Raw genomic sequence first — 26221 nt, forward strand, 5'->3', positions numbered from 1 at the left:
CGCCTCCCGATTGACTGGCCTGCTCCGCAAGGCAAGTAGTGGCGGCGCTTGAAGGTGGGTGTTCATGTCTTGTCCGCGAAAGCCGGGCGTGGGCAGCGTGGCTTCGGGGGCGAGTGTGGTGTCCCCGTTGGCGCCGCCAGCTCTGCCTGGGTTTCCCCTCGGCTCACTCAGGACCCGCGGCCTCCGTGTCCTTCAGGTGCAGCGGGGAGCCCGCTCTCAGGGCGCATGCGCCGGCCGCTGTGCGCCCTCGGCCTCGATGGGGTCGGAGATCACTGGGAAGGTCGGGGAAGGTGCCGGGTTGGGTCCCTGGAACTACAGTCAGTGGTCCAAAGGAGTGGGCCTGTTAGGGGGTCACAGGTCGTGGGAGGAGCACTTATGAGCTCCGACTGAGTGCCGGGCTCTGGGGTGCCCTTGGCATGTATGGGCTCCCCTTATTCCCAAGATCACCAGCCCCCAACCCACTTCATAGGTGAGAAGACGGAGGCCAGGTCACGTCACCTGCCCAAGGTCACGCGGCAGGCTGGGGGACAGTTCCAGGAGGGCCTTGAAGCTGGGGGAAGGAATATGGTACTGAGGACTGTTCAGGCCTTGAAGGGTTTCCAGCAGGGCAGGGCTGGGTTCCGATCCTCTGCGTACCTCCTTATCATGTGACTTCAGAAGAGTCACTTTTTTTTCTTTTTTTTTTTTGAGACGAGGTCTCACTCTGTCGCCCAGGTTGGAGGGCAATGGTGTGGTCTGGGCTTACTGCAGCTTCTGCCTCCCGGGTTCAAGCGATTCTCCTACCTCAGCCTCCCGAGTAGCTGGGATTATAGGCGCCCGCCACCACGCCCGGCTAATTTTTGTATTTTTTGGTAGGGATCGGGTTCCACCATGTTGGCCAGGCTGGTCTGGAACTCCTCATCTCAGGTGATCCACCCGCCTCGGCCTCCCAAAGTGCTGGGATTACAGGCGTGAACCACCACACCCAGCCCTGGCGAGTCACTGAACAAACTGAGCCCCAGCGCCTTATTAGTGCCTCCCTCGTGGAGTCCTTGTAAGGATAGGATGGCAGTGCATGTGACCCCCTGGGCACGGTGTCTGGGGTGGGGAGCTAGCAAAGTTAACTCTCAGTGCATGCTGGTAGGGGCTGGTAATGTTTTTGGTCAGATTTGGGGAGGATGAAGGGAGGAGCAGAAAGATGGGAGACAGGATCTCTGGGAGGGAGAAAGGAAGGATGGATTTAAAAGATTTCTTAGGTGAGGCAGAACTTGGAGTCCACAGAAACTGAATTGTAGCTCAGCTGAGCTGGATCAGGTGGAAAGCTGGGAGGCGCTGGGAACAGGAAAGCCACCTGTGCCTCTGACAGCAGTGGGGTATGAGTAGAGGGCAGAGTGACACATGGGTCTCCAGTGGAGGCTTGGGATCCCTGCTGTGCCAGTCTCAGAAGAGGATGGTACTTGGGCACACCCCACTCTCCACCCCTGTTTCTGCCCCCAGATGCGCTGCCTGACCATGCCCATGCTACTGCGGGCCCTGGCCCAGGCCGCACATGCAGGTAGGACCAAGGAAGCCTTTGCTGGGGGTAGGGGAGCCCAGTCTCCTGGCATGAGGTCACGCCCCTCTTTTTGCAGGACCTCCTGGTGGCCGGACCCTCCACAGCAGTGCAGTGGCAGCCACTTACAGTGAGTACCTGGGTGGCCTCTAGCCTGACTGGTCCTGCCGGAGGTGGGGAAGAGACCTGAGTTCCAGTCTTGGCTTTGTCAGGGGCGTTCTTCTCTGAGCCTGTTTCCACTCTTAAAATGATTATGATGATGGAGACTGACTAATTCCCAGGGACAGGGTCCATCATGGCCAGCACGTGTGATCTCAGAGCTCCCTGGGGGTGATGGGGAGGGGGTTGCCAGGTGTGAGCCATGGGTACCTGTGCCTTCTGCCAGTCCCTGGTAAAGGTAAAGGCTCAAGCCCCCCACTTCCCCCCTTGATTCCTCTTTCAAGCCCTGTTGGGCGGGGGTGCCTGCGGGCTCGAATGGCCACCCAAGCACAGGGAGAGGTAGGCAAGGATGGGCTCAGGCCAGAGGCGGCCTCCAGGGTCCTTGCTGAGGCTGGGGAGAGGTGTGGTGAGTGTACCGCCCCTTTGGAGCCCAGCAGTTGCACCTGGAAGTGAGGGCCAGGCCTCCTCTCCCGGAGACTCCAGGGAGACAGTGTGCGAGGCCCCTGCCACGGCCTCCCTGCCCGCCTCTCTGCAGAGTATGTGAACATGCAGGAGTCTAAGACGGACATGAAGTCAGTGACTGACCGGGCAGCCCGGACCCTGCTGTGGACTGAGCTCTTCCGAGGTGCGTCCTGGGCAGGAGGGGACAGGGCAGGTGCCGGCTGGGCACAGATGCATGGGGGAGGAGGGTGCCCCTGCCCACCAAACCCATGCTGCCCACAGGCCTGGGCATGACCCTGAGCTACCTGTTCCGGGAACCCGCCACCATCAACTACCCGTTCGAGAAGGGCCCGCTGAGCCCTCGCTTCCGTGGGGAGCACGCATTGCGCCGGTACCCATCCGGGGAGGAGCGCTGCATTGCCTGCAAGCTCTGCGAGGCCGTCTGCCCCGCCCAGGTGAGTCCCCGCCCCAACCGACCACCAGGCCAGACCCTGCCACTGGGAGAGGGAGGCCAGGCAGCCCTAGGCCCAAACCCTGGCCCCTGCTTGATGTGTGTCCCCAGGGAAGTCCCTTTCCCTCTCTGAGCCACTTCCCCCGTGAATGGGAAGGATGAGGTCTTGCTACCGGAGCACAGAGTCAGTGAGTTGGCAAAGTGCAGCTTCCAGCCCTGGGCAGGTGCCTGACACACACAGGTTCCCCCTTGGGGTCTGGCCAGGGGTGTGACCCCTGGGCCTATGAGCCATGGGGTGGCACCTGAGGCCATCAACCCCTCCCCGGATATAGCCACCGTTTCCGGGGTCCTGCTTGTGTGCCTGTTGCAGCTTCCCTTCCTCAGTGGCTGCTCCCCTGAGGCCCGGCTTTCCGTTCTGTTAGTGGGTCTCGTGCTTACCAGCAGGGGCCAGGCCTGTCAGCACAGGAACAATATGACTCGGTCAGAGCTCTGGTCAGACCCCTGTGTGTGCCTGGCAGGAGCCCCGGCAGCCGCCATTGCTACTTCCTGTGCGCACAGCAACCCCTCCCAGTGTTCTGTGACTCGGGTGGCTCCTGTCCAAGTCCTAGTTTGTCCCCTGGAGCACTCCCAGGTCCTCCAGGCCATGAGCTGCGGCTCTGATGTCTCTACTCCAGCCACAGACTGGGAGCGCATAGGAGTGTCCCCAAACAGCAGTCACGATGGTCACGGCCGTGGCTTCCACATAGTGAGTGCTGTCCACAGACAGACCTGGCACTGTGCCACGTGTGTGACGCACAGCCTCTCCTGTAATCTCAACAACCACTCGAGGAGGTAGAGGTTATTGTCCGCATCTTTATAAGCACTGAAGGATGAGCCTGCCAGCCACAGGTCCCACTGTGAGTTGTGGCCACTACATTTCTGGGATGGGGGCGTAGGAGAGTCCTTGCCAGGCACCCTAGAAGGTCCTCCCAGCCAGCCCCTCCCCCAGCAGGCTACCCAGGAACTGAGAGTTAGGACGTGCCCTTGAGTTAGGGCTGTGCCCCCGCACTTGCTGTGTAGCTTTGGGGAGTCCCTCAACCTCTCAGAACCTTGTTTTTCTCATCCATCAAATGGAGAAAAGTAGATTTAAGGCACAGGATTGCAACCAACCGTGCAGGCGTTCTCGGCGATGTTGCAGGTTTGGTTCCAGACCATTGGGGTAAAGTGAGTCACACAGATGTTTTGGTTTTCCAGTGCATTTAAAAGTTAGATTTAGACCGGGCACAGTGGATCATGCCTGTAATTCCAGCACTTTGAGAAGCCGAAGTGGTGGATCACTTGAGGTCAAGAGTTCGAGACCATCCTGGCCAACATGGTGAAACCCCGTCTCTACTAAAAATGCTAAAATTAGCCAGGCCTGGTGGCAGGTGCCTGTAATCTCAGCTACTTTGGAGGCTGAGGCACGATAATCACTTGAACCGGCAGGCAGGGGTTGCAGTGAGCCAAGATCGCAAAAAAAAAAAAAAAAAAAAAATTAGGGCTGGGTGCGGTGGCTCACACCTGTAATCCCGGCACTTTGGGAGGCCAAGGCGGGCGGATCACAAGGTCGGGAATTCAAGACCAGCCTGGCCAACGTGGTGAAACCCCGTCTCTAGTAAAAATAACAAAAATTAGCCGGGCGTCGTGGTGCACACCTGTAGTCTCAGCTACTTGAGAGGCTGAAGCAGGAGAATTGCTTGAACCTGGGAGGCGGAGGTTGCAGTGAGCTATGATTGCACCACCACACTCCATCCTGGGCCACAGAGTGAGACTTCGTCTCAAAACAAAAACAAAGAATTTACACTACTGTAGGCTGTGAAGTATCTAAAACACAATGTACCTTAATTAAAAATACTTTAGGGGCCAGGCACAGTGGCTCACACCTATAGTCCCAGCACTTTGGGAGGTCGAGGTGAGTGGATTACTTGAGACCACCCTGGGCAACCTGGCAAAACCCCGACTCAACAACAACAACAAATACAAAAAGTTAGCCCCGGTATTCCCAGGTACTTGGGAGATTGAGGTGGGAGGATCGCTTGAGCCTGGGAGATTGAGGCTGCAGTGCACTATGAGCTGCATCACTGTACTCCAGCCTGGGTGACAGGGCGAGAGTCTGTCTCAAAACAAAAAACCAAAAACAACAAAAAAAACCTTCATTCCTAAAAAGTGCTGACCCAGAGATAAGAAGCAAGCACGTGGTTGGTAAAATGACATCAGTGAGCTTGCTTTATGCAGGGTTGCCCTAAACCTTCAATTTGTAAAACTCACAATATCTGGAAAGCTCGGTGAGGTGAGGCGGGACTGTAACCTAGCCCCCGTCGCAGGGTGACACCCTCAGGGCAGGGGGCGCTACACTGAACAACGAAGTGAACAGCCCCCTCGTGAGAGTGGGGTTCTTAGCAGATGACGCCGGCAGCTGACAAACAAGCAAGGCAGGCCGGGCGCGGTGGCTCCCACTTGTAATCCCAGCACTTTGGGAGGCCAAGGCAAGTGGATCATGAGGTCAAGAGATCGAGACCATCCTGGCCAACATGGTGAAAACCTGTCTTTATTAAAAATACAAAAATTGCCGGGCTGGGTGGTCAATGCCTGCAATCCCAGCACTTTGGGAGGCCGAGGCGGCCGGATCACACAAGGTCAGGAGATCGGACCATGGTGAAACCCTCGCTTCTACTAAAAATACAAAAATTGAAGTCGGGCGCTGTGGTGGGCCAGGTCCCAGCTACTCAGGAGGCTGAGGCATGAGAACATGCGAACCCGGGAGGCGGATTTCTGCAGTGAGCCGAATGCCGATAATTCAGCCGCGGCAACAGAGCCAGACCACTCAAAAAAAAAAAAAAAAAATACAAAATTAGCTGGGTGTGGTGGTGCACACCTGGTCCCAGCTACTCAGGAGGCTGAGGCAGGAAATCACTGAACGTGTGAAGGCTGGGAGGTTGTGGTGAATGACGGGAAGCATACTGCACTCTAGCCTGGCAACAGAGCAAAGACTCTCATCTTTAAAAACAAACCAGCATGGCAGGGGACGCCAGCAGGGCGCCAGGCCGAGGGAGCATTGCGGGCCAACGCAGAGGGTGCAGGGCGGCCTCTTAACTGGAGTCCGGGAGGCCTCTGAGGGGAGAGGGCTTCTGGCAGACACCAGGGGTTGGGATGAGCAGTGACCCGGGCAATGGGGGCTGGGATGTGACAGCTAGGCAGCAGTGCCCGGCGGCCTCCCCACAGGCCATCACCATCGAGGCTGAGCCAAGAGCTGATGGCAGCCGCCGGACCACCCGCTATGACACATCGGCCATGACCGCGTATCTTACTGTGGCTGCCAGAGGCCTGCCCCGTGGATGCCATCGTCGAGGTGCGTGAGGCCCCTGGGTGGGAGGGGCGCTGAGGCTCCTCAGCGGGGCCTAACCACTGTCCCTGCACCCCACCTGCAGGGCCCCAACTTTGAGTTCTCCACGGAGACGCATGAGGAGCTGCTGTACAACAAGGAGAAGCTGCTCAACAATGGGGACAAGTGGGAGGCCGAGATTGCCGCCAACATCCAGGCTGACTACCTGTACCGGTGACGCCCCACCGGCCCACAACCCCTGCTGCCCAATAAAATACTGCTCCAACCCCACGGCCTCTTGTCTTGACTCTGGTGGTCCAGGGTAGGGCCATCCCCAGCCTGCCTGAGGCCTGTGGTGCCTCCAGCTGGACTAGGTAGCCCCCTAGTCTTTATGCTCTCTGTGGTCCTGCTGCCCCAGCCCGGCCTTCCTGTGGACTCCAGGGCCCCACCAGGCCCTCATGGCTGGGCCACAGGCTGCAGCATCACGATCACCCTGCCTCTTCCTGGGTGTCTTCCCCGAGGCCCAGCAATGCCAGAGGTCACCACAGTCCTGTCGTTCCCACAGTCCCAGCTGTCCCGGCTGGGGCCTGGGCCTCCTGTCTCCCAAGAGCCATCCACTTCTAAGACCCTTAGGACTTGGAGCATCCCAAGGCCTCAGGCTGAAGAACAGCAAGTGGCAGAAACTCCGGCCGGGGCATCCTTGCTGGGGGTAGGAGGAAGCCTGCTTGGGGTGACAGTCACGCGAGGGTGACACAGGCCCTGCTGGCCCTGAGCTGGCCTTGCCTCCAGCCACATCCTCTTTCTTCCCCATGTTCCCCAGGCCAGGCTGCTCGTCCAGCAGCTGCTCACCACTTCCTGCTTTGCAGGCCCAGCAATGTGGTGGGGTTCCCCCCAGGGTCACACACAAGCCCCTTGCACACATAATGGCCAAAAGCAGCCCACTTTAACTTGTGCTAAGCACTGTGGAAGGATTTCACTTCATTTGCAGTGAGGAAACCAGCTCCGAGAGGTGAAGAGGCTTGCTCAGGGCCATGGAGCACACATCCCATAATAAAACTCAGTTCACAGACCTTGAACCCCCGTCTTCCATCATTTCCAAAAGTGCTTTTTACAAAGCACTACTTCATAAAAACCTACTTCAAAAGAACAAGTTTCCTCACCCAGTGAGTTTGGGAAATGCTCCAGCTGCTGTCTGCCTGCTGGCAAGTATGGCGTGGTAGACATTCAAGGCTCTGAGAAGGCCTGCAGCAAAAAACCAGCCTCTCCCAGCCCATTTCCAGGAAGCCTTTTCTCAGGTCTAACACCTGGGCCTTCTTCCTAGGTCAGGCATTGCCATCTAATGCCAAAGTGGCCGGGCCCCTGCTTGGGCCCCACAGCCTGTGGCACTGGGGTGAGAAGTAACTGCAGGAGTCGAGGGGAAGCCTGGAGCCTGGGAAGTGTCCACAGGTCCGGTTCACAGCGCATCTTGGCCACTGATGAAAACAGGCACTCCTTCCAAAAACCAGGCAGGCGTAGGACTCCTGAATCCCTGCAGGTTTAGCTGTTCCCAGACATAACTGCTGTTAGAGCGCAGCGTGGAGCCTGTAGCTGCGCACGGAGCACTTCTATTCCAAGCGGGTCAGACTTTCCAGTTCACCGCTGGTTCTCTCCCTTAACCGTGGCCTCCCGGGCACTGCTCTGCTGAAATCGCACCAGAGCTGTCTGGTTGTGTCAGGCCCTGCCCCTGTCAGAACAGGCCTATGACCCCCAACAAGTCCCCCAATTTTCTGAGGAACCACAGCTGAGCTTGGTTGTGACTCAGTTTCCAGGCCCGACTCTGGGGCTCCATTTGTCCACCCCTGCCACAGCCCCTCAGGCCTTTGCTCACTGTATGGGGCTTAGGCATTGCCAGAGCTGAAGTGCCCCTGGCCTCCAGTGGGAATGCCCCAGGCCTGGCCAAAGTGCAGGCAGCTGGATGGCCGTGAGTCCCAGCTTCCAGGCACTAGGACCTGATGATGCCCATGGTGCTGACCTGGAGCAAGGTCACAGTGACAACCCCCGCTGTGGCTGCCGGTGGAGCTGACAGCTGGCCTCTACCCCAGGGTATCTCCCAGGGCCTGCTCCCAGGGTGCGGGGCCCTGGGCAGAACAAGGCAGCATGGCCTGGCTCTGTGTCCTGCTGCCAGTGAAGCAGGCCCGGAGTGGGGCAGCCATCCACCCAAGGGCCAGCGCGGGGCCTCTCCCGGGTGGTCAAGAGCAGGAAGGTGTAAGCACCGCCTTTCACTGCCGTGCACCCAAGGGAGGGGTCCCGGAGGTGGGAGAGCATCCTGGGGACCCCAGGCCCATGAGCCTGCGAATGTTGGGGTCCCATCAGCCAGAGGCACACAAGCCTCAAAGTGAGAGGAGAGCAGGGTCTCATCCCCTATCCTGAGCTGGGCCTGAGCGGAGCTGCCCCTGCATCAGGGCCAGCACAGACGCGTGCGGTTGGCACTGGTCCGTTATCCGCTCCGTTCTCCAGGTCTCCTCTCCGGGATTAAGCGCCCCACTGAGGACCCGTCCGCGAGGCCACAGCCTGGGCTCAGCCTCCCCCAGGCTTCCCGGACTCCGGTGGAGGCTTGGGCCGGGGGCGGGGCGTCCCTGGCCCCTCCCCGTCGCCCCGCCTGCCCGGAAAGGAGTGAGCGGCGCCGGGCCCCAGGCAGGCGGGAACGCAGCTCTGAGTGCGGCCCGGCGTGCGCGGAGTGGGGCAGCCAGCAGCGGAGCCGCGGCGCGCAGCCCACCCGGGTGAGTGACCCCGCTGGGGTCTGCGGAGCCCCAGCTCTGCCTGCCCACCCTCTTCCCCCGCCCCGGGGAGGGGATCTCGGCGCCCCACCCAGTTGGCTCCGTGAATGCAGCTCAGCCTGCCACCCCGCCGGGTGTCAGGCCTTGGGGGGGCCACGGAGGATCGCCAAGGGAGGAGGAGAAGGGTGGGGTGTTGGCCAACAGAGCCCAGCGTTCCTGGGCCTGGTGTGCGCGGAGCTTTCCCCACTGCATTCTTCCTGGGAGGGAGGGACCCATTCTACGGATGGGGAAGCTGAGGCCGCCCAGCTAGGAAGTGTCAGAGCTGGAGACCAGCTGGGTCTTTTGACTCCAGAGCCGACCCCATTTGGAATGGAGGGGCCGCCAGACCCTCTCCTACTGCCTTCCCGTCATCCGCAGGGGAGGGCGGGGGTGCAGAGAGACCTGGTGGGTTCCTGGAGGAGCCTTATGAGGGGCCAGGAAAGGGGCACAGGGTGAGGAGTGGGCTGGAGCCTAGACCCCAGGGCGGCAGGATGGAGGCATATTCATTTACACCATAAAAGTGGTTGGGTGACCCCTGGCTAGAGTGGGGATCAAGGGGGACAGCGGTAGGGGGTGAGCCAGTGGGGCCTCACATGCCAGGTGTGGGGGTTGATCACGTCCCCACACCCCTCCCCCTGCCCATTATAGGTTGTTCCCCCACCCCCTGGGAAGTGCTGGAAGGAGCCGAGCCATTGGCATAGTGGCTGTGGGAGCCCTGATGGCCCTGAGCCAGGGGTGCCCCCTCCCCGGATCCCCAGAGCTGACTCCCTACACCCCCTTATTTGGCCAGCACAGCCCCAGAGGGAGCCAGGTCAGACCGCAGCCCTCTTCCGAGCTCACCCTTTGTGCTGGGCACATAACGTTGGACTTTACCTCTCCAAGTGTCAGTGGAGTCCTATATAAAACAAAGGTCTAGCGCCCCCTCCCCCAGGATTTCTCCCCCCAGGGATTAGTGTGAGGTCTTGTGGATGAAGGGATTCAGTCGGGGCTCTGGTTATTTTTGTCACCTCCCTAGATCCTGTCTCTGTCAGGGGTGCCACGTCCCATTCACCCAAAGAGGAAGTAGAGGCCCAGAGAGGGTGAGAGACTTGCCCAAGGTCACACAGCCCTGGCCGCCAAGTCCCTCTGCCCTGTGGCCGGGCCTGGTCCTTAGGGATGGAACCCAGGCCCCCGCTGCCCCCTGCCCGGCCCGCTTGCAGCCTTGGGCCGTTCACTTAGTGTTCCCTCGTTCCCTCCTTCTCTCCTTTCCCAGGCTGGGGCTGGGGCTGCGGTTCTCTATTTAGAGTTAAGTAAACCAGACCCGGGGGAGGAAGTGACTGGCTGGGCAGGCCCTGGCCAGCCCAGCAGCAGGCGGGGCCCTGACCAGGCCTGTCCCCTCCCCCTAATTTTCGAGCTGAGGAACTGAGTCCCACAGAGGGGCGCCGGGCCCCCAGAGCAGTGGCTTTGGAGCTGGAGGGGCCCCAGCATCCACAGGGCCAGGGCGGGTTGGAGGTGGCCTGGCACCCGCCCTCAGCCTGCATCGGCCTTGAGCAAGTCCCCGGGCCCTTCCCCGCCATTCTGCAGTTTCACTTTTGTTGGTTTCAACACCTGGTAGGCTGCGGCTGCTGCCAGGCAGCCTGGGCCTCAGGGGACGCCCCCCTCCCAGCAGCGGTGCTCCCTGGCCAGTCCCAGGGTACCCAGTGGAGATGCCCACCCCCGCCTCTCAGCACATGCAGCCCCACAGGGAGCAGGGAGGGCTCCAGCCACCCCTGGGGCAGCCCTGGGCCTGAGTGCCTGGGCCAGTGGGATCCTGTCTAGGGTGAGGGCAGCGTGAGAGGGGGAGGCCAGAGTGAAGGTGGGGGTGGAGCCGGTGTCATTGGGAGATGCTGGAGGTAGGGGCGGGGGTCCCTGTGGGCAGAGCAAGCCAGGAGAGAGCTTGAGGTTGGCCCGAGAGTGGGCTTTGGGGTCTCCCAGTCCCACTGCTTACTTCCTGCGTGACCTCAGCACCACGCCAAGCCTGCCCAGGCCTCAGTTTCCACCTCTGTCAGATGGGGGTGGTAGCAGCAACAGCTTCCAGGATTCAGTGAGTGAAGGTAGCAGATGCCCGTGGTTGGGAACTGTCTGTGGTCCGCCTCTGACTGGCCCCCATCCGTGTCCACCCACAGGACCATGGGCTCCATGTTCCGGAGCGAGGAGGTGGCCCTGGTCCAGCTCTTTCTGCCCACAGCTGCCGCCTACACCTGCGTGAGTCGGCTGGGCGAGCTGGGCCTCGTGGAGTTCAGAGACGTGAGTCGGGTGGGCAGGCGTGGGAAGGGGGCTACTGCCGAGGTTAGCCCGAAGGCCGGTGCAGGATGGGGACCGCCCCGCCATAGGGCCCTGGCCCCGTTTGAACCCCAGCGGCCCCTGCCATGGGCGCTGCTCATGGGAAGCCCGTGGCTAAGGCCCCTGAGTGGGCTCCTCCCCATGCCCTCCCGGGGTGTGGGGTCTGGTCTGTGCTCTGATCGGCCTCTTGTGGCTCCCAGGGTGCTCAGCACCTTTCTGGAGGAGGCAGCTGAGGCCTGAGGAGAGTCAGGCCTGGGCTCTAGGCTGAGAAGCTCCCTGACCCCCTTCCTGAGACACTGACCCCTCCGTGTGGCACCCACAGCTCAACGCCTCGGTGAGCGCCTTCCAGAGACGCTTTGTGGTTGATGTTCGGCGCTGCGAGGAGCTGGAGAAGACCTTCAGTGAGTTGGTCCCAGGCGTACATTCCAGGCAGGCTTCCTGGAGGAGGCATGGGCCAAGTTTGATCTGAAAGGAAGAGTCTGGGTTTGCCAGGTGGAAGGCAGAGAAAGGAGGTACACAGCAGGGCCCTGCATGGCCAAGACAGAGCAGCTGAGATCTGTGAAGTGTGCTTGGGAAGGTGGCTGCCTTGTGTGGGCTGAGCAGAGGGCCTAGGGCAGGGCTGGCTGGGGAGGCCTTGAATGCAGCGTAAGAGCCCAGGACTTCGTCCTGTGGGCACTGGGGAGCCACAGGGATTTCTAAGTCGGGAAGAGGCACAGACAGAGCTTTCTCCTCCGCAGCTGGGCTGGGTCGGTGGGCCCAGGATCTAGGGTTGGGTGCCCCCAATAAGCATGCAAAAGGGACCCCTGCCCTGGGCAACCGCTCTCAGGAAGAGCCTGAGGGGCACCAAGGCAGGGGCATGGAGCAGGCTGGGTGTTGTGTTTGCTGTTGCAGTTCATAGCTTTTCAACAATCAGGCAGACACAGGACTCACGCCAGCTCCGGTCCCAAGCCCTGCAGCGCGAGGGCCAGCCTGTGGGGAGACCTCAGGCCCTCTGCCGAGCAGTGGGGAGGGAGAGCAAGCCCAGACCTGAGCTCGGAGGAAGGGGAGCACAGCTTCTGGATGGAGATTTGGCCAGGATTTTCCGGCCGCCTCTGCCTGGTGAATCCAGCAGCTGGTGGCGGATGGCGTTTGGGGCAGCAGGTGGGGTCCTCAGCTGTTGAGACAACGTCGACTGCACCCCACTCCCGTTCCTCTGTGCCCAGCCTTCCTGCAGGAGGAGGTGCGGCGGGCTGGGCTGGTCCTGCCCCCGCCTGAGGGGAGGCTGCCGGCACCCCCACCCCGGGACCTGCTGCGCATCCAGGAGGAGACAGAGCGCCTGGCCCAGGAGTTGCGGGATGTGCGGGGCAACCAGCAGGCCCTGCGGGCCCAGCTGCACCAGCTGCAGCTCCACGCCGCCGTGCTGGGCCAGGGCCATGGACCCCAGGTCAGCTCCAGCCCAAGCAGGAGACTGGGAGGCTGGGGAGGGGCTGTCTGGCTCAGGGCTCATGGTGCTTCTGGACTCCTAGCTGGCAGCCGCCCACACAGATGGGACCTCAGAGAGGATGCCCCTGCTACAGGCTCCTGGGGGGCCGCATCAGGACCTGAGGGTCAAGTGAGTGAGGGGTTGACCTCTTGTCCTTTCTGGCCAGCCCAGAACCCCTGGCCAGTTGCTGGGCTGGGCCAGGCTGAGCTCCAACTCCTTGTCCAGTGCTCTCCCCTCTGTTCCTGCTCTCAGGCTGCCCCCACCTCCTCCTTCAGGCCTGGAACTTCCCACAGTCCCAAGCCCTGGCCCTGGGGGGGTCCTTCTCTTCTGGCCCTGCCCGGGAGGCCTCCTGCCTTCCGCTGTGGGCAGGGCCAGTGGGCCCAATTGCCCGATTACCCATGCTGGTCAGGGTCCTGCCCCGGGGGCCTGGTGGGGGAGGCAGGGCGGGAGGTTGGAGCAGTCCTGCCCAGCCCCGTGGCCACCAGCTTTGTGGCAGGTGCAGTGGAGCCCCACAAGGCCCCTGCCCTAGAGCGCCTGCTCTGGAGGGCCTGCCGCGGCTTCCTCATCGCCAGCTTCAGGGAGCTGGAGCAGCCGCTGGAGCACCCCGTGACGGTGAGCAGCTGGCCCTGGGCTGGGGGGTCCTGGGCAGAGTGAGACTCCAGAATCAACTGAGCCTGCTCTGCAGGGCGAGCCAGCCATGTGGATGACCTTCCTCATCTCCTACTGGGGAGAGCAGATTGGACAGAAGATCCGCAAGATCACGGACTGGTGAGTCACTGGGAACACCCGCCCCACCGCCCCGCTCCGCAGGCCCCTGCTGTCACCTCCCAGCCTGCCCTGTCACGACTCCTCCCCATGAACTCCCTTCAGACTCACAGTCTCGTAGCCGGGACCCTCAGGCCCCTCACGCAGCACAACCTCCCTCCAGCTTCCACTGCCACGTCTTCCCGTTTCTGGAGCAGGAGGAGGCTCAGCCAAGGGAGCTCCCAAGGCAGCTGGGCAGAGCCAGGAGCTGCAGGAGGTGGGTGCCCTGGCCTGGCCTCCCAGAGGTGGGTGCAGGAGGTGGGTGCCCTGGCCTGGCCTCCCAGAGGTGGGTGCAGGAGGTGGGTGCTCCCAGCCCAGCCACCCCACCTGCCCGCCCAGCCCCCGCTGACTGCCCACTCTGGCGCAGGTCCTGGGGGAGACAGAGCGGTTCCTGAGCCAGGTGCTGGGCCGGGTGCTGCAGCTGCTACCGCCGGGGAAGGTGCAGGTCCACAAGATGAAGGCTGTGTACCTGGCCCTGAACCAGTGCAGTGTGAGCACCACGCACAAGTGCCTCATTGCCGAGGCCTGGTGCTCCGTGAGAGACCTGCCTGCCCTGCAGGAGGCCCTGCGGGACAGCTCGGTGAGCACGAAGCCTGAGACCTCACCCCCTCCCCACCCGCCCCTCCTACCAGGCCGGGGCATTTCTGCCTTAATTCCAGCCCCCGGCTCCCTGCACCTGGGCTTTGCCCAGGGGCTCCTTCTCCTCCCAGCCTCCTCCACGGCCCACCTCTTCCAGGGAGTCTACCCTGTTGGCCCTGGCCCAACAAGCCCTACCCTGACTTTCCTGAGTCCCTGGAGGCTGACGGGGTAGTTTTAGTCAGAAGCCTCATTTCAATTCAGGCCCCCCTGTGACCTTAGGCCTGCTTATGGTCTGTGGAACCGGTGTGATGCCCCTGCCCCCGGGGGTCACCCACCACGCACAGCAGGTGCTTGCGGGTGAGGCTGGGCTCCTTCTCCTGGGCTGTCCCTAGGAGGCAGCACGCTTGCCTTTCCCAAGCCATTGCCAGTCCATGTGGTGTCTTTGGGCCCCCACCAGGGCATAGCAGGGCCGATGATCTCACTTCAGAGAGAGGGGAAGGGGCTGCTCAGTGAGCCCCCACAGGGCTCTGCATCTCCAGCTGGGCCTGGCTGGGGGTCCTAGGGTCCCTGAAGGCCCCTGCCACTGGTCTGGTCTCTCTCTGTCCTGGTGTCCAGACGGAGGAGGGAGTGAGCGCCGTGGCTCACCGCATCCCCTGCCGGGACATGCCCCCCACGCTCATCCGCACCAACCGCTTCACAGCCAGCTTCCAGGGCATCGTGGACGCCTACGGTGTGGGCCGCTACCAGGAGGTCAACCCCGGTGAGAGCCACGGCGCCCTTACCCGTGTCCTGGGAGGCTCAGCTGCCCCACTGGATGGGTGTGAGCCTGAGCGGGAGGTATCTCCATCCCGGGCCCGGCCTGCCCTCCTGGGATGAGGAGCATGCATCCCGTCACTCTCGAGAGGCTGTTGGGCTCTGCAGCCAGTGTGAGGCTTTATGTCGGCTCCCAGCCAACTCCCCCTTGTTGAGTTTACAAGGGAGCCGCACGGGCTTGTGCAAAGAACAGAGGTTGTGCGGTGGACATGGCCCAGGTTGGAAGCCCATCTCGCCTACTTTGATATGTTTCTTAGCTTCTCTGAGCCTCAGCTGCCTCACCTGCAAAATGGAAATAATAGTGCAAACCTCAGAGGAATGTCAGGAAGCTTAGTGACCATTGGAGACTGCAAGCCAGAGCCAGGGGGCAGCCTGTGGTGTGGTTGGTTTGGTCACATGGTTTTGTTTGTTTGTTTGTTTGTTTTTTGAGATGGAGTCTCATTCTGTGGCCCAGGCTGGAGTGCAGTGGTGTGATCTCGGCTCACTGCAACCTCTGCCTCCCAAGTTCAAGCCATTCTCCTGCCTTAGCCTCCCGAGTAGCTGGGACTACAGGTGCCCATCGCCACGTCCAACTAATTGTTGTTCTTTTAGTGGAGACAGGGTTTCGCCATGTTGGCCAGACTGTCTCGAACTCCTGACCTCAAGTGATCCACCCACCTCAGCCTCTGAAAGTGCTGGGATTACAGGCGTGAGCCACCACTCCTGGCTACACAGTGTTTTTTGGTTTTTTGTTTTGTTTTTCTTCCAGAGATGGAGTCTCGCTCTGTCGCCCAGGCTGGGGTTCGGTGGCATGATCTCGGCTCACTGCAATCCCCGCCTCCCAGGTTCCAGTGATTCACCTGCCTCAGCCTCCAGAGTAGTTGGGCAGGCGCGCGCCACCACGCCCGGCTAATTTTTGTATTTTTGGTAGAGATGGGCTTTCACGGTGTTGACCAGGCTGGTCACAAACTCCTGACCTCGTGATCCGCCCACCTCAGCCTCCCAAAGTGCTGGGATTACAGGTGTGAGCCACCGCACCTGGCCCTACACAGTGTTTTTATAGAAGTTTGCATTAATGCAGTCTTGGGTCAAGCTGTCCCTGAGACGGACATTCTGGAGTAAGCGGTGGGTTAAGGGAGGTGCTCCCAGTAGAAACCAGTAAGGGATGAGGGCAGGGGTTGGGGGAGCTCTAGTGCTTTCCCTCCACATCCTCCTCCTCCCCATTGGGAGTCCTGAGGCCTGTAGTGCCTGCTCTGTCGTCCAGCTGTGTCCTCCCCTCAGGACGCCACTCCCCAACACAGTGGGCCAGCTGCAGTGTGGCTGGTGCTGTCAGATGAGTGGGGGGGCCCAGTATCCCCCAGTACCACCGATGGGGGCCCGGCCCATAGTGTGGGTGTGACGTGGTGGAGCCCCTATTAGGAGGGGACTTAGACACAGGCCAGGGAGGGGCCCTGCCTCACCCAGTGGGCAAGAGTCAGGGTGCTTGGGCCCCCATGGTGGTATAGGCAGGGCGTGAGTCTGAGGCTCTGTGAACCAAGACCAGGGCTGTGTGGTCCTGGGAGGCTTGCTGCTCCTGCAGGGCCGGGGTCCTGGGGCTGGAGCTGGGCCCCACTCGGATTCCCCTGCACATGGACAGAGGCTGGTGCAGCTAGAGCATCGCCCAGAGGCCCATGGCGGATAGAATGCTGCCAGCTCAAAGCACCAGCCTTTGGGGCAGCGTGTTTGCCAGGGAAGCTGTAACGAAGTGTCACAGGCTGGTGGCTTAAGGGGCAGACACGGTCCCACAGTCCTGGAGGCTAGAAGTCCAAGACCAAGGTGTCAGCAGGGGCCGGGCACACTGGCTCATGCCTGTAATCTCAGCACTTTGGGAGGCTGTGGTGGAAGGAGGATCGCTGGAGTCCTGGAGTCCAGGAGTTCGAGACCAGCCTGGGCAACATAGCGAGACCTTGTATCTTAAAAAAATAAAAGATAATGAGGTGTTGTCGGCAGGAGTGGCTCCTTCTGAGGCTGTCCAGGAGGATCTCTTCCTGGCATCTCTCTTGGGCTTGGAGCGGCCGTCCTCATCTTCACATGCTGTTCTCCTTCCATGTGGGTCCAAATGTTCCTTTTCGTAAGGACGCTGGGCACACTGGATAGGGCCCACTGTAATGGCCTTATCTTAACCCCGTGACCTCTGTAAGGACCCTGTCTCCAAAGAAGGTCACATCCGGAGTTCCTGGGGGTTGGAACTCCAGTATATCTTTTTTGGGGTCACAATACAGCTCCTGACAGGGTGTGCATGTTGGGGTCCTCCTGCCTCCCATGAGGACTTGTTCCCGTTTTACTGATGGGAAGTCGAGATTTCAGAGCTGGAGCGACCAGCTCGGCCTCCTGGAACTTGCCATGTGCCAGCTGGGGTCACCTGTGGCTCGCTGTCCTCTCTGGCTTCTGTGTGGGGCTCTGGGGACAGCAACAGCTGAAGCTGCTCCAGCAGCTGGCCGGTGCTGCCCACGGAGACCTTATGAAGTGGCCTGGTGTTACCTCCATTTTACAGATGGGGAAATGGAGGCTCAGAGAGGTTAAGTGACCGGGCCTAGGTCACACAGCTCCTAAGTGGTGGGTTCTTTTTTGTTTTTTTTTTTGGAGACAGAATCTCACTCTGTCGCCCAGGCTGGAGTGCAGTGGTGCAAGCTTGGCTCACTGCAACCTCTGCCTCCCGGGTTCAAATGATTCTCCTGCCTCAGCCTCCTGAGTAGCTGGGATTATGGGCACCTGCCACCATTGCCCAGCTAATTTTTCTGTTTTTAGTAGAGACAGGGTTTCACCATGTTGGCCAGGCTGGTCTTGAACTCCTGACCTCAGGTGATCCCCCCCCGCCGTCTCGGCCTCCCAGAGTACTGGGATTATAGGCATGAGCCACCGTGCCCGGCTGCTAAGTGGTGGGTTCTTGACTGCAAGCCAGCAGGGCCTCTGTGGCATCTTGGGCCGGGAGACGGATGCTGGTGTGTTTGGGGGTTCCCAGCTCACCCACCATGCCCTCTGCCCACAGCTCCCTACACCATCATCACCTTCCCCTTCCTGTTTGCTGTGATGTTTGGGGATGTGGGCCACGGGCTGCTCATGTTCCTCTTCGCCCTGGCCATGGTGCTTGCGGAGAACCGGCCGGCAGTGAAGGCCGCGCAGAATGAGGTGAGGGGCCGGGCTGGGGTCCTGATGAGGGTAGTGGGGCCAGGCAGCCCCTCACCACACTGCTGCCCCCCCAGATCTGGCAGACTTTCTTCAGGGGCCGCTACCTGCTCCTGCTCATGGGCCTGTTCTCCATCTACACTGGCTTCATCTACAACGAGTGCTTCAGTCGCGCCACCAGCATCTTCCCCTCGGGCTGGAGCGTGGCCGCCATGGCCAACCAGTCTGGCTGGAGGTGAGGCCCGGGCCCCAGCCTGGCCGGGGGCCCCGCAACCCCCACAGCCCTGACCGCCCTGCCCTCCGTTGCCACAGTGATGCATTCCTGGCCCAGCACGCGATGCTTACCCTGGATCCCAACGTCACCGGTGTCTTCCTGGGACCCTACCCCTTTGGCATCGACCCTGTGAGTCCTGGGGTGGAGTGTCCGCGGGTGGTGAAGGCAGCTGGGAGTGGGGGCTGGGGCTCCCCTCGGTTCAGCCCTCCTGCAGTGTATCACAGTCCCCTGAGTGTGCAGAGGCAAAGCCAGACCGGACAGGAACCAGTCTCCTGAGTGTGCAGAGGCAAAGCGAGACTGGACAGGAACCAGTCTCCTGAGTGTGCGGAGGCAAAGCCAGACCGGACAGGAACCAGTCTGTAGCTTGCACTGTGCTAAGCACTGTTCCCAACCCTCTGTGGAAGTGATTTTCTTTTTTTTTTTTCTTTTTTTTGGGGATATGGAGTCTCATTCTGTCACCCAGGCTGGAGTGCAGTGGTGCGATCTCGGCTCACTGCAACCTCTATCTCCCGGGTTCAAGCGATCCCCTGCCTCAGCCTCCTGAGTAGCTGGGATACAGGCACCTGCCACCATGCCCGGCTAATTTCTGTATTTTTAGTAGAGACGGTGTTTCACCATGTTGGCCAGGCTGGTCTCGAACTCCTGACCTCATATGATCTACCTGCTTCAGCCTTTCAAAGTGCTGGGATTACAGGCGTGAGCCACCGTGCCCGGCCTGATTTTCTGTTTGAACCTCATCACAACCCCGTGGGCCGCACGTTAGCCGTGTCCTCACCTAAAGAAGAGACTGAGGCACAGAGGCCATGCCCAAGGTCACCCAGGCTGGAGCCATGGCAGCTGGCCCATCTGTGCTCTGTTGCCCCTCGGTGGGTGGGTGATGGATGAGGCTGCAGGCTCTGAGGGGGAAAACAGGGTGATGAGAGAGAGGGACTCGGGCCGGGGACTTCCTGGCAGTGCTGGCCAGGGAGCCCCTGAGTCCAGCCTGCCCTGCTGCCACCCTAGGTCTGGAGCCTGGCTGCCAACCACTTGAGCTTCCTCAACTCCTTCAAGATGAAGATGTCCGTCATCCTGGGGGTCGTGCACATGGCCTTCGGGGTGGTCCTTGGAATCTTCAACCACGTGTGAGGGCCAAAGCTGCCTGGGGGATGGGAGGCTGGCAGGCCAGAGTGGGCCCCAGTGACCACGCCTCCCTCCTACCTGCCAGGCACTTTGGCCAGAGGCACCGGCTGCTGCTGGAGACGCTGCCGGAGCTCACCTTCCTGCTGGGGCTCTTCGGTTACCTCGTCTTCCTAGTCATCTACAAGTGGCTGTGTGTGTCGGCTGCCAGCGCTGCCTCGGCCCCCAGCATCCTCATCCACTTCATCAACATGTTCCTCTTCTCCCATAGCCCCACCAACCGGCCACTCTACCCCCGGCAGGTGTGCTGTGGCTGGGGGGCCCAGCTCACACAGCCTCATGGGGATCCCATGGTCACTGGGCCACTGGGAGCTGCAGGATCCTCGTCCGAGAAACGGGGATGCGGGCCCCGGGCTGTGCAGACAGGGCCGTCAGAGGTGATGGTGTGCATCTTTAGCAGGTGGCACAAGTGGCGCTGGGAACCTGGGGTCCCTTCCCTCAGGAGTCCTTATGGAGCCAAATCCTCACTCAGTGAGGGCATGGAGCCCCCGGGGGCCCTGAAGGGAGGAGCGGCCACAGGCTCTCTGGGCCCTGTGACTGCTGTGATCCAAGTTCCTGTGCAGGTGTGCACAGCAGGGGTGCCCTGACTCTCGCCCTCTCCCTGGCAGGAGGTGGTCCAGGCCACGCTGGTGGTCCTGGCCTTGGCCATGGTGCCCATCCTGCTGCTTGGCACACCCCTGCACCTGCTGCGCCGCCACCGCCCCCACCTGCGGAGGAGGCCCACTGGCCGACAGGTGGGACCGGGCCTAAGGTGTGGGGGGCTGCTTGGGAGGAGAGGCCACTGTCCGGTGTGTACCTGACTCCCCACTTCCTCGCAGGCTCCTAAGTGGCCAGGAGCAGGCCTGGTGGGTGGCGGGGGCCCTCCTGAGGCTGGAGCGCTGCCAACACTGCCTGCTCGTTCCCCAGGAGGAAGACAAGGCTGGGTTGCTGGACCTGCCTGATGCATCTGTGAATGGCTGGAGCTCCGATGAGGAAAAGGCAGGGGGCCTGGATGATGAAGAGGAGGCTGAGGTGGGTGCGGTGCCTTCCTGGGGGTGGGACGGGTGAGGCCCCGCTGGCCCTCACTGCACCCGCCCCGCAGCTCGTCCCCTCCGAGGTGCTCATGCACCAGGCCATCCACACCATCGAGTTCTGCCTGGGCTGCGTCTCCAACACCGCATCCTACCTGCGCCTGTGGGCCCTGAGCCTGGCCCACGCCCGTGAGTGACCTGGCCACCGACGGCCAGCCCCGGCTCCTGGCTTCTCACTTACGGCTGCTGGCTGGGCGGGTTTCTTTTCTCTGGGCCTCAGTTTCCCCTCTGTAAAGTGGGACTGTCCAAGGAGGTCCCTCGCTGGCTCCCCGTGCAGGGAGGGCTTCCGGCTGCGGCAGGTAGGTTGGGCGCTGGCAGGCCCCCACTTGCCGTTGGCCCCCACTGTCTCCTTTGCTCGCAGAGCTGTCCGAGGTTCTGTGGGCCATGGTGATGAGCATAGGCCTGGGCCTGGGCCGGGAGGTTGGCGTGGCGGCTGTGGTGCTGGTCCCCATCTTTGCCGCCTTTGCTGTGATGACCGTGGCCATCCTGCTGGTGATGGAGGGGCTCTCGGCCTTCCTGCACGCCCTGCGGCTGCACTGGTGAGCAACCACCCTGTGGCCTGGGCTGCTCGAGGTGGGAGTTCCCCTCACCAACCCCTCCTCTTCTCACCCCCAGGGTGGAATTCCAGAACAAGTTCTACTCCGGCACAGGCTACAAGCTGAGTCCCTTCGCCTTCGCTGCCACAGATGACTAGGGCCCACTGCAGGTCCTGCCAGACCTCCGTCCTGACCTCTGAGGCGGGAGAGGAATAAAGAGGGCCCACCCTGGGGAGTGATGTCTCGTCTCTTCCCTCCTTTCTAGCTGAGGCAGGTGGCAGGGTAGAAGGCATGGTGTAGGATCTGGGACCTCAAAAAGTCGAGGCCAGGACCTGCAGATCTGCAATGTCAGACTCTTGGGGTGAAAAGGGGCAGAGAAGGGCCAAGGAGGGATGTTTCCAGCACATTCTCACTTGGAGTGAGCAAATGTATTCCCAGGCCGGGTTAGTGTGCAACTGGCTGTGAGCGGGTGTTTGGGTTACTGTCTGTTGGGAGTGGTGCCAATATCCATGCCCTGGTGCCGGGCCTCAGGGGGCTGGAAGTACAGAGCAGTCTGGGGCACCTGAGTCCCGGTCCATGCTCCAGGCAGGGCTATGGTGTCACACGCCCAAGGCCACATGCCTGCCAGGAAGGGCAGAGGCTGTCCCGAGCAGCAGACATTACCCCAGGCCCCGGGGGTCAGAACAGGGGCTGAGCCTGACTCCAAGCCCAGCCTCCCCTCACTGAGGCTACAGTCTTCCTGACCCCTCCCCGGTGCTCCTTCCTGCGTTGCTGGCAGGATGGGGGTGGCTTTCTGCAGTCTCCTCTGGCCTGGGTCCCACCCCTGTTGGGAGGCAGAGCCAGTGCTTCCCAGAAGCCAACAAGCTGCAAAGTGGTTCTTCCCACAGCTGTGGCTGTGGCCAGCTGCTGGGAGGAGCCTGTCCATTGGCTCCTGGACTGCCTTGCTCAGGACCTCCGGATGCCAGGGGTGGCATCAGGGCCTCTGAGGTAATTCTACATGCCGAGCAGACTCAGCTTAGAGAAACGGTGCCGTGGTGCTGGGGTAGGAACAGAGGAGGCTAAATGAAGGACTCCGGAGAGCTGCAGGTGGATCTGGACCAAATCCAGAACCCAACGCCTCACTCCCTCCTGGAGAGGGAGCTGGGCAGAGACTTGGGGCAGGCAGTGAGGTGGGGATAGGTGAGCAGCACTCGTGGCGACTGGCCCCAGTGGGATTTAGGAGGGGTGTGGTGTGGGATCCCAGGGAGATGACCAGTCAGCCCTGCCCTGGCTTTGACATGGGGGTACCTGGCAGTGGTGGCTAGAGAAGTCCAGTTTGCCATGAGAATGGCACATAAAAAGGCACTGGGGTGGGCACCTCTGGGGCATGGAGGTCACTGGGAGACACAGGGGTGGAGTGGGTCACCTGCGTGGAAGACTCGGCAGTGAACAGCACAGGCCCGAGCCCATCCCTGTCCACGTGAGCTTATGGCCTGATGCAGAGACCACCAGGGGCTCCAGGAAAGTTAAGGTGCATGGAGAGAAACGATGGGCCAGGGCCGGGCCCAGGGTGGTTTAGGGAACGCCGGTGTCTTGGGTAGAATAGCAAGGCCTGAGATTGTAACTGAGCTGACAGCAGGGCAAAGTGAAGGAGCCCAGTATTGGAAGATCGGCTCCAAATGTATCTCTGCAAGGAGACTGCAAGTGAGCTCGTGTGTGAAGGACCAGGCAGAGGTGAGGGCTAAGTGAGGCCAGCAGTGGCCTGGGCACAGGAAGATGGTGAGTGAGAAGCCACCAGAGCTCCTATGCAGGAGTGCACCACTGCTGTTCAATTCAGTTTGGCTTCACCTGTTTAAAACTGTAACTCTCTAGAAGGGTGAATAGTGAAAGCCTCCCTCCTGCCCCTGCCCAGCCACTCAGTGTCCCCAGGCACCAGCGCTGCTCCCAGTCTCCAACGTCCTCCAGGGCTCTTCATTTCTCGGCTAGAAGCAGGGAAACCAGAGTATGACGGGGAAGAAGAGGAGGTGGAGGAGGGCCGATGGGGTCACACGCTGCTGGGATGCCAGCTGAGAGCAGTGGGGCACTGCTGAGCTGACGGACTGGGTGGGTGCAGATGGAGCCGTCCATGGGCTCCTTCAGGTACCAGGAGCCCTCCCTGAGATTTAGGACACATCCAAGGGTGACAGCTTGAGGTTGGGTTTTTATTATTTTATTTGTATAGTACAATCTCTGTGGTAGCAGAAATATATGCACAAAAAACAATTCAAATAAGAGTTCAGAGTAAAAAAAGCTAAGACTGTATCCCGCGGGACATTTCATATATATGGATTGCACAGCTACACTCAATCCACGCCGTTCACCACATAGAGGCTGCTGTCTCCCACAAGAATGATGATGTCAGGGACATCGGGAAAGGTAAGGGCCGGGAAACTGAGCCCTCAGAGAACCCAGGCCAGGGTTTCCCTCACCCTGCCCGGGGGCGGCCCAGCCCACTCAACAGGATCCCACACTTCAGGCAGAGCAGAGGGCAGGAGAGGCCCAAAGAGCTGGGTCAATCAGCTGGCTCCCCTGGGAGGAGAGCTGGGAGACAGGGAGGTCCTCACACTGCCCCATGGCCATGCACGGCTGTCTGCACACTCCATCAGGAGGAAGGGCAGGGAGGAGTCACACGCAGTACAGTGAAATTCATCAATGTCACACACGCCCAGCAGGAGGGGAGAGCTGTGCTCCACACGCAGGCGGCAGCAATCCACTGCTCCAGCTTCAGCCATGGGACCAAGAGGATACAGGAGCAGCTTCTGGGGGCCCCAGGCAGAAGCTACCTTGCAGTAGTGACTGGCGACTTCACAGTACATCTCTGCTCACTTGCCGTCCCTTGGGAATGAGCAGCGTCTATAACACATCGCCATCTACAAAAGCCTGCTCACAGTGTTCACCAGCACATTCATGGAAAAAAAAAAAAATTTAAATCAACATTAACCAAAGTACCTGCAAGTAACACTGCTTACTCTTGCTGTTTGCCCTTTCTGACTGGAAACCTTAGCCCCCAAATATGAAACGCCTTCTCTAGATTAAAAGGATTCAGAGATGTTGCACTATTGCACTATATTTCTGCTTCCCAATCTCGTTTCTGAGTCCTAGTGAAATTGTAAACAAGAGGTGAAATAAATGTCGCTCCATTTTAATACAGTCTTTAGTATCATAAACATCTGTGTTCAGTAGTGAGCCACCCAAAGCCTCCTGCCACAGGAGCAGTAGTCGAAGCACAGAGGGGACCCCGCTCCGCCGCCTCCCCATGCAGTCCAGTGATGAGGTGGATGGAGTCCTCCCCACAGTCACACCCCAAGCTTCCTCTTCTGGTGGAAATAGGCATCAAACCTTGCTTGGGCGTAGTCCTAGGAGAGAGCAAAGAGAAGCAAGGAATCCTGCTGGCCTGCCCCTGCCCATGTGTTCCCCAAACCCCACCCCTGGCAAGAGCTGACGGCACGGACCCATGAGACCAACAGCACAGGACTGGCCTGTGCAGCAGGGCTGCTCCGCAGGTGCAGGCTCCTCAAGCTCCTGGCCCACCCTGCACACCTTCATTCTCAGGAGGCCTGTTTACAGGCATGGGCCAGCCCAGCCCTGCCTCTCAGGATGGACGTCTCGTCCACACGCTTGGCACTGCTACCATTCATCACCTTGTTAACCTTGGGTGCTGTGGGCACTGGCTGACTGACATAACACACTTTTTAGAGCAAAAGGCCCCTGGGACATAGGCAAGTCTAGAATAGAAAGGGAGAAAAAAGAGGATGCCCGTTGCCTATTTCCCGGGATCTCCTGCAGCATGACTTTTAAGAAAGACACTGGCCAGGCGCGGTGGCTCAAGCCTGTAATCCCAGCACTTTGGGAGGCCGAGACGGGTGGATCACGAGGTCAGGAGATCGAGACCATCCTGGCTAACACAGTGAAACCCCATCTCTACTAAGAAATACAAAAAAACTAGCCGGGCGAGGTGGTGGGCGCCTGTAGTCCCAGCTACTCGGGAGGCTGAGGCCGGAGAATGGCGTGAGCCCGGGAGGCGGAGCTTGCAGTGAGCTGAGATCCGGCCACTGCACTCTAGCCTGGGCTACAAAGCGAGACTCCGTCTCAAAAAAAAAAAAAAAAAAAAAAGAAAGAAAGACACTGAGAGGCAAGGGAGAACACCTGGCTTGGTGTTCTGTTTCTGCCACTATATTTTTCTGGGTCTCTTCCCTCATCTGTCCATCAGTGAGGACAACACAATCTCAAAGACCCACTCCTAATCTAAAAGTCTGCAATTCTAGAAGCCAGAAAGATTACAATAACACTTTTTTGAAAAATTAACTCTGAGCTGTAATTTCTACTCTATAAGCATGAGCCCATTTTAAGTGTCCAGTTGGAGGGCTTTCACAGATGCATCCAGCCAGTTCTCCACCACTGCAGTCAGGAGGAGACCTGTGTTTCCAGCATCCCTACAAGCTCCCATGGGCCTCTTGCAGTTGGCCACAGGCAGCCACCGACTCAATTTTTGTCACTATGGATTGGACTTTTCTTTCCTAGAGTAGCACATAAATGCCACCATACAATATGCACCCTCGTGCCTAGCTTCCCAGCGTGATGTCTCTGAGTGGCCCATGCTGTCATGCATTCGTGCCACCTTCCTTTGCACTGCCAAGTGTTCTCAGTACACGGATCTGGCACTGTAGTATCCACGCACCTGCTGACTGGCATTGAGGCTGCTTCCAGTTTGGGACAATTACAAATGAAGCTGCAGGCCAGGCACGGTGGCTCACACCTGTAATCCCAACACTTTGGGAGGCCAAGGCCGGCAGATTACTTGAGGTCAGGAGTTCAAGACCAGCCTGGCCAATATGGAGAAACCCCCTCTACTAAAAATACAAAAATTAGCTGGGTGCAGTGGCGCACGCCTGTAATCCCAGCTACTCAGGAGGCTGAGGCAGGAGAATGGTTTGAACCCAGGAGGCAGAGGTTGCAGTGAGGCAAGATTGGGCCACTGCACTCCTGCCTGGGCAACAGAGTGAGACTCTCTCAAAAACAAACAAACAAATGAAGTTGCTATGAGCGTTTGAGTGCAAGTCTTGGTGTGGAATCTGTTTTCATTTGTTCTGAAAAAATTCCCCAGGAGGGCTGCTGGCTGGTCTAACGCATGCATCTTCACGCCGGCTGTCGCAGACTGCATTCCCAGCAGCAGTGCACGCGCATTCCCATTGCTCTATCTGCTCGCCAACATTTGAGACTGTCAGTTCTTTCAAGTTTTAGCCATCACTGTGGGTGTGTAGGGTATCGCAATGAGGCTTTGATTCATATTTCTTTAACGACTAATTATATGAAACACATGAAAAGAT

At 59.9% G+C, this 26221-nt stretch overlaps 3 protein-coding genes across 5 annotated transcripts in view; 2 read left to right on the forward strand and 1 right to left on the reverse strand.

Moving 5' to 3' along the window:
- The first annotated feature begins 68 nt into the window (after positions 1-68).
- Positions 69-6213, forward strand: NDUFS8 (NADH:ubiquinone oxidoreductase core subunit S8). Its single transcript, XM_003909449.3, is given in 8 exon segments — positions 69-280; positions 1477-1534; positions 1611-1661; positions 2226-2315; positions 2414-2586; positions 5823-5908; positions 5910-5949; positions 6029-6213. Coding segments are annotated over 8 exon segments (654 nt in total). The 5' UTR covers positions 69-256; the 3' UTR covers positions 6161-6213.
- A 2336-nt stretch (positions 6214-8549) lies between these two features.
- On the forward strand, positions 8550-21115 carry TCIRG1 (T cell immune regulator 1, ATPase H+ transporting V0 subunit a3). Its single transcript, XM_031653762.1, is given in 21 exon segments — positions 8550-8681; positions 10862-10982; positions 11341-11419; positions 12221-12441; positions 12524-12609; positions 12966-13092; positions 13166-13248; positions 13409-13476; positions 13479-13501; positions 13652-13864; positions 14479-14623; positions 17684-17823; positions 17898-18055; positions 18133-18223; positions 19097-19215; positions 19299-19512; positions 19879-20004; positions 20177-20281; positions 20352-20469; positions 20702-20879; positions 20956-21115. Coding segments are annotated over 20 exon segments (2490 nt in total). The 5' UTR covers positions 8550-8681; positions 10862-10865; the 3' UTR covers positions 21035-21115.
- A 1847-nt stretch (positions 21116-22962) lies between these two features.
- The window catches only part of CHKA (choline kinase alpha), a 73093-nt gene continuing 69834 nt past the window's right edge, over positions 22963-26221 (reverse strand). Inside the window, exon 12 of one of the 3 annotated variants that reach the window (XM_021925472.2) lies at positions 22963-23774. In XM_021925472.2, the coding sequence (XP_021781164.2) occupies positions 23748-23774 (27 nt within the window). In that variant the 3' untranslated portion in view covers positions 22963-23747. Of the gene's footprint in view, positions 24251-26221 lie in introns of all 3 variants that reach the window. The other 2 variants (XM_031653767.1, XM_031653768.1) reach the window with 2 other exon arrangements.

This window comes from Papio anubis, chromosome 12 (assembly GCF_008728515.1).
Source record: "Papio anubis isolate 15944 chromosome 12, Panubis1.0, whole genome shotgun sequence".
Taxonomy (NCBI): Eukaryota; Metazoa; Chordata; class Mammalia; order Primates; family Cercopithecidae; genus Papio; species Papio anubis.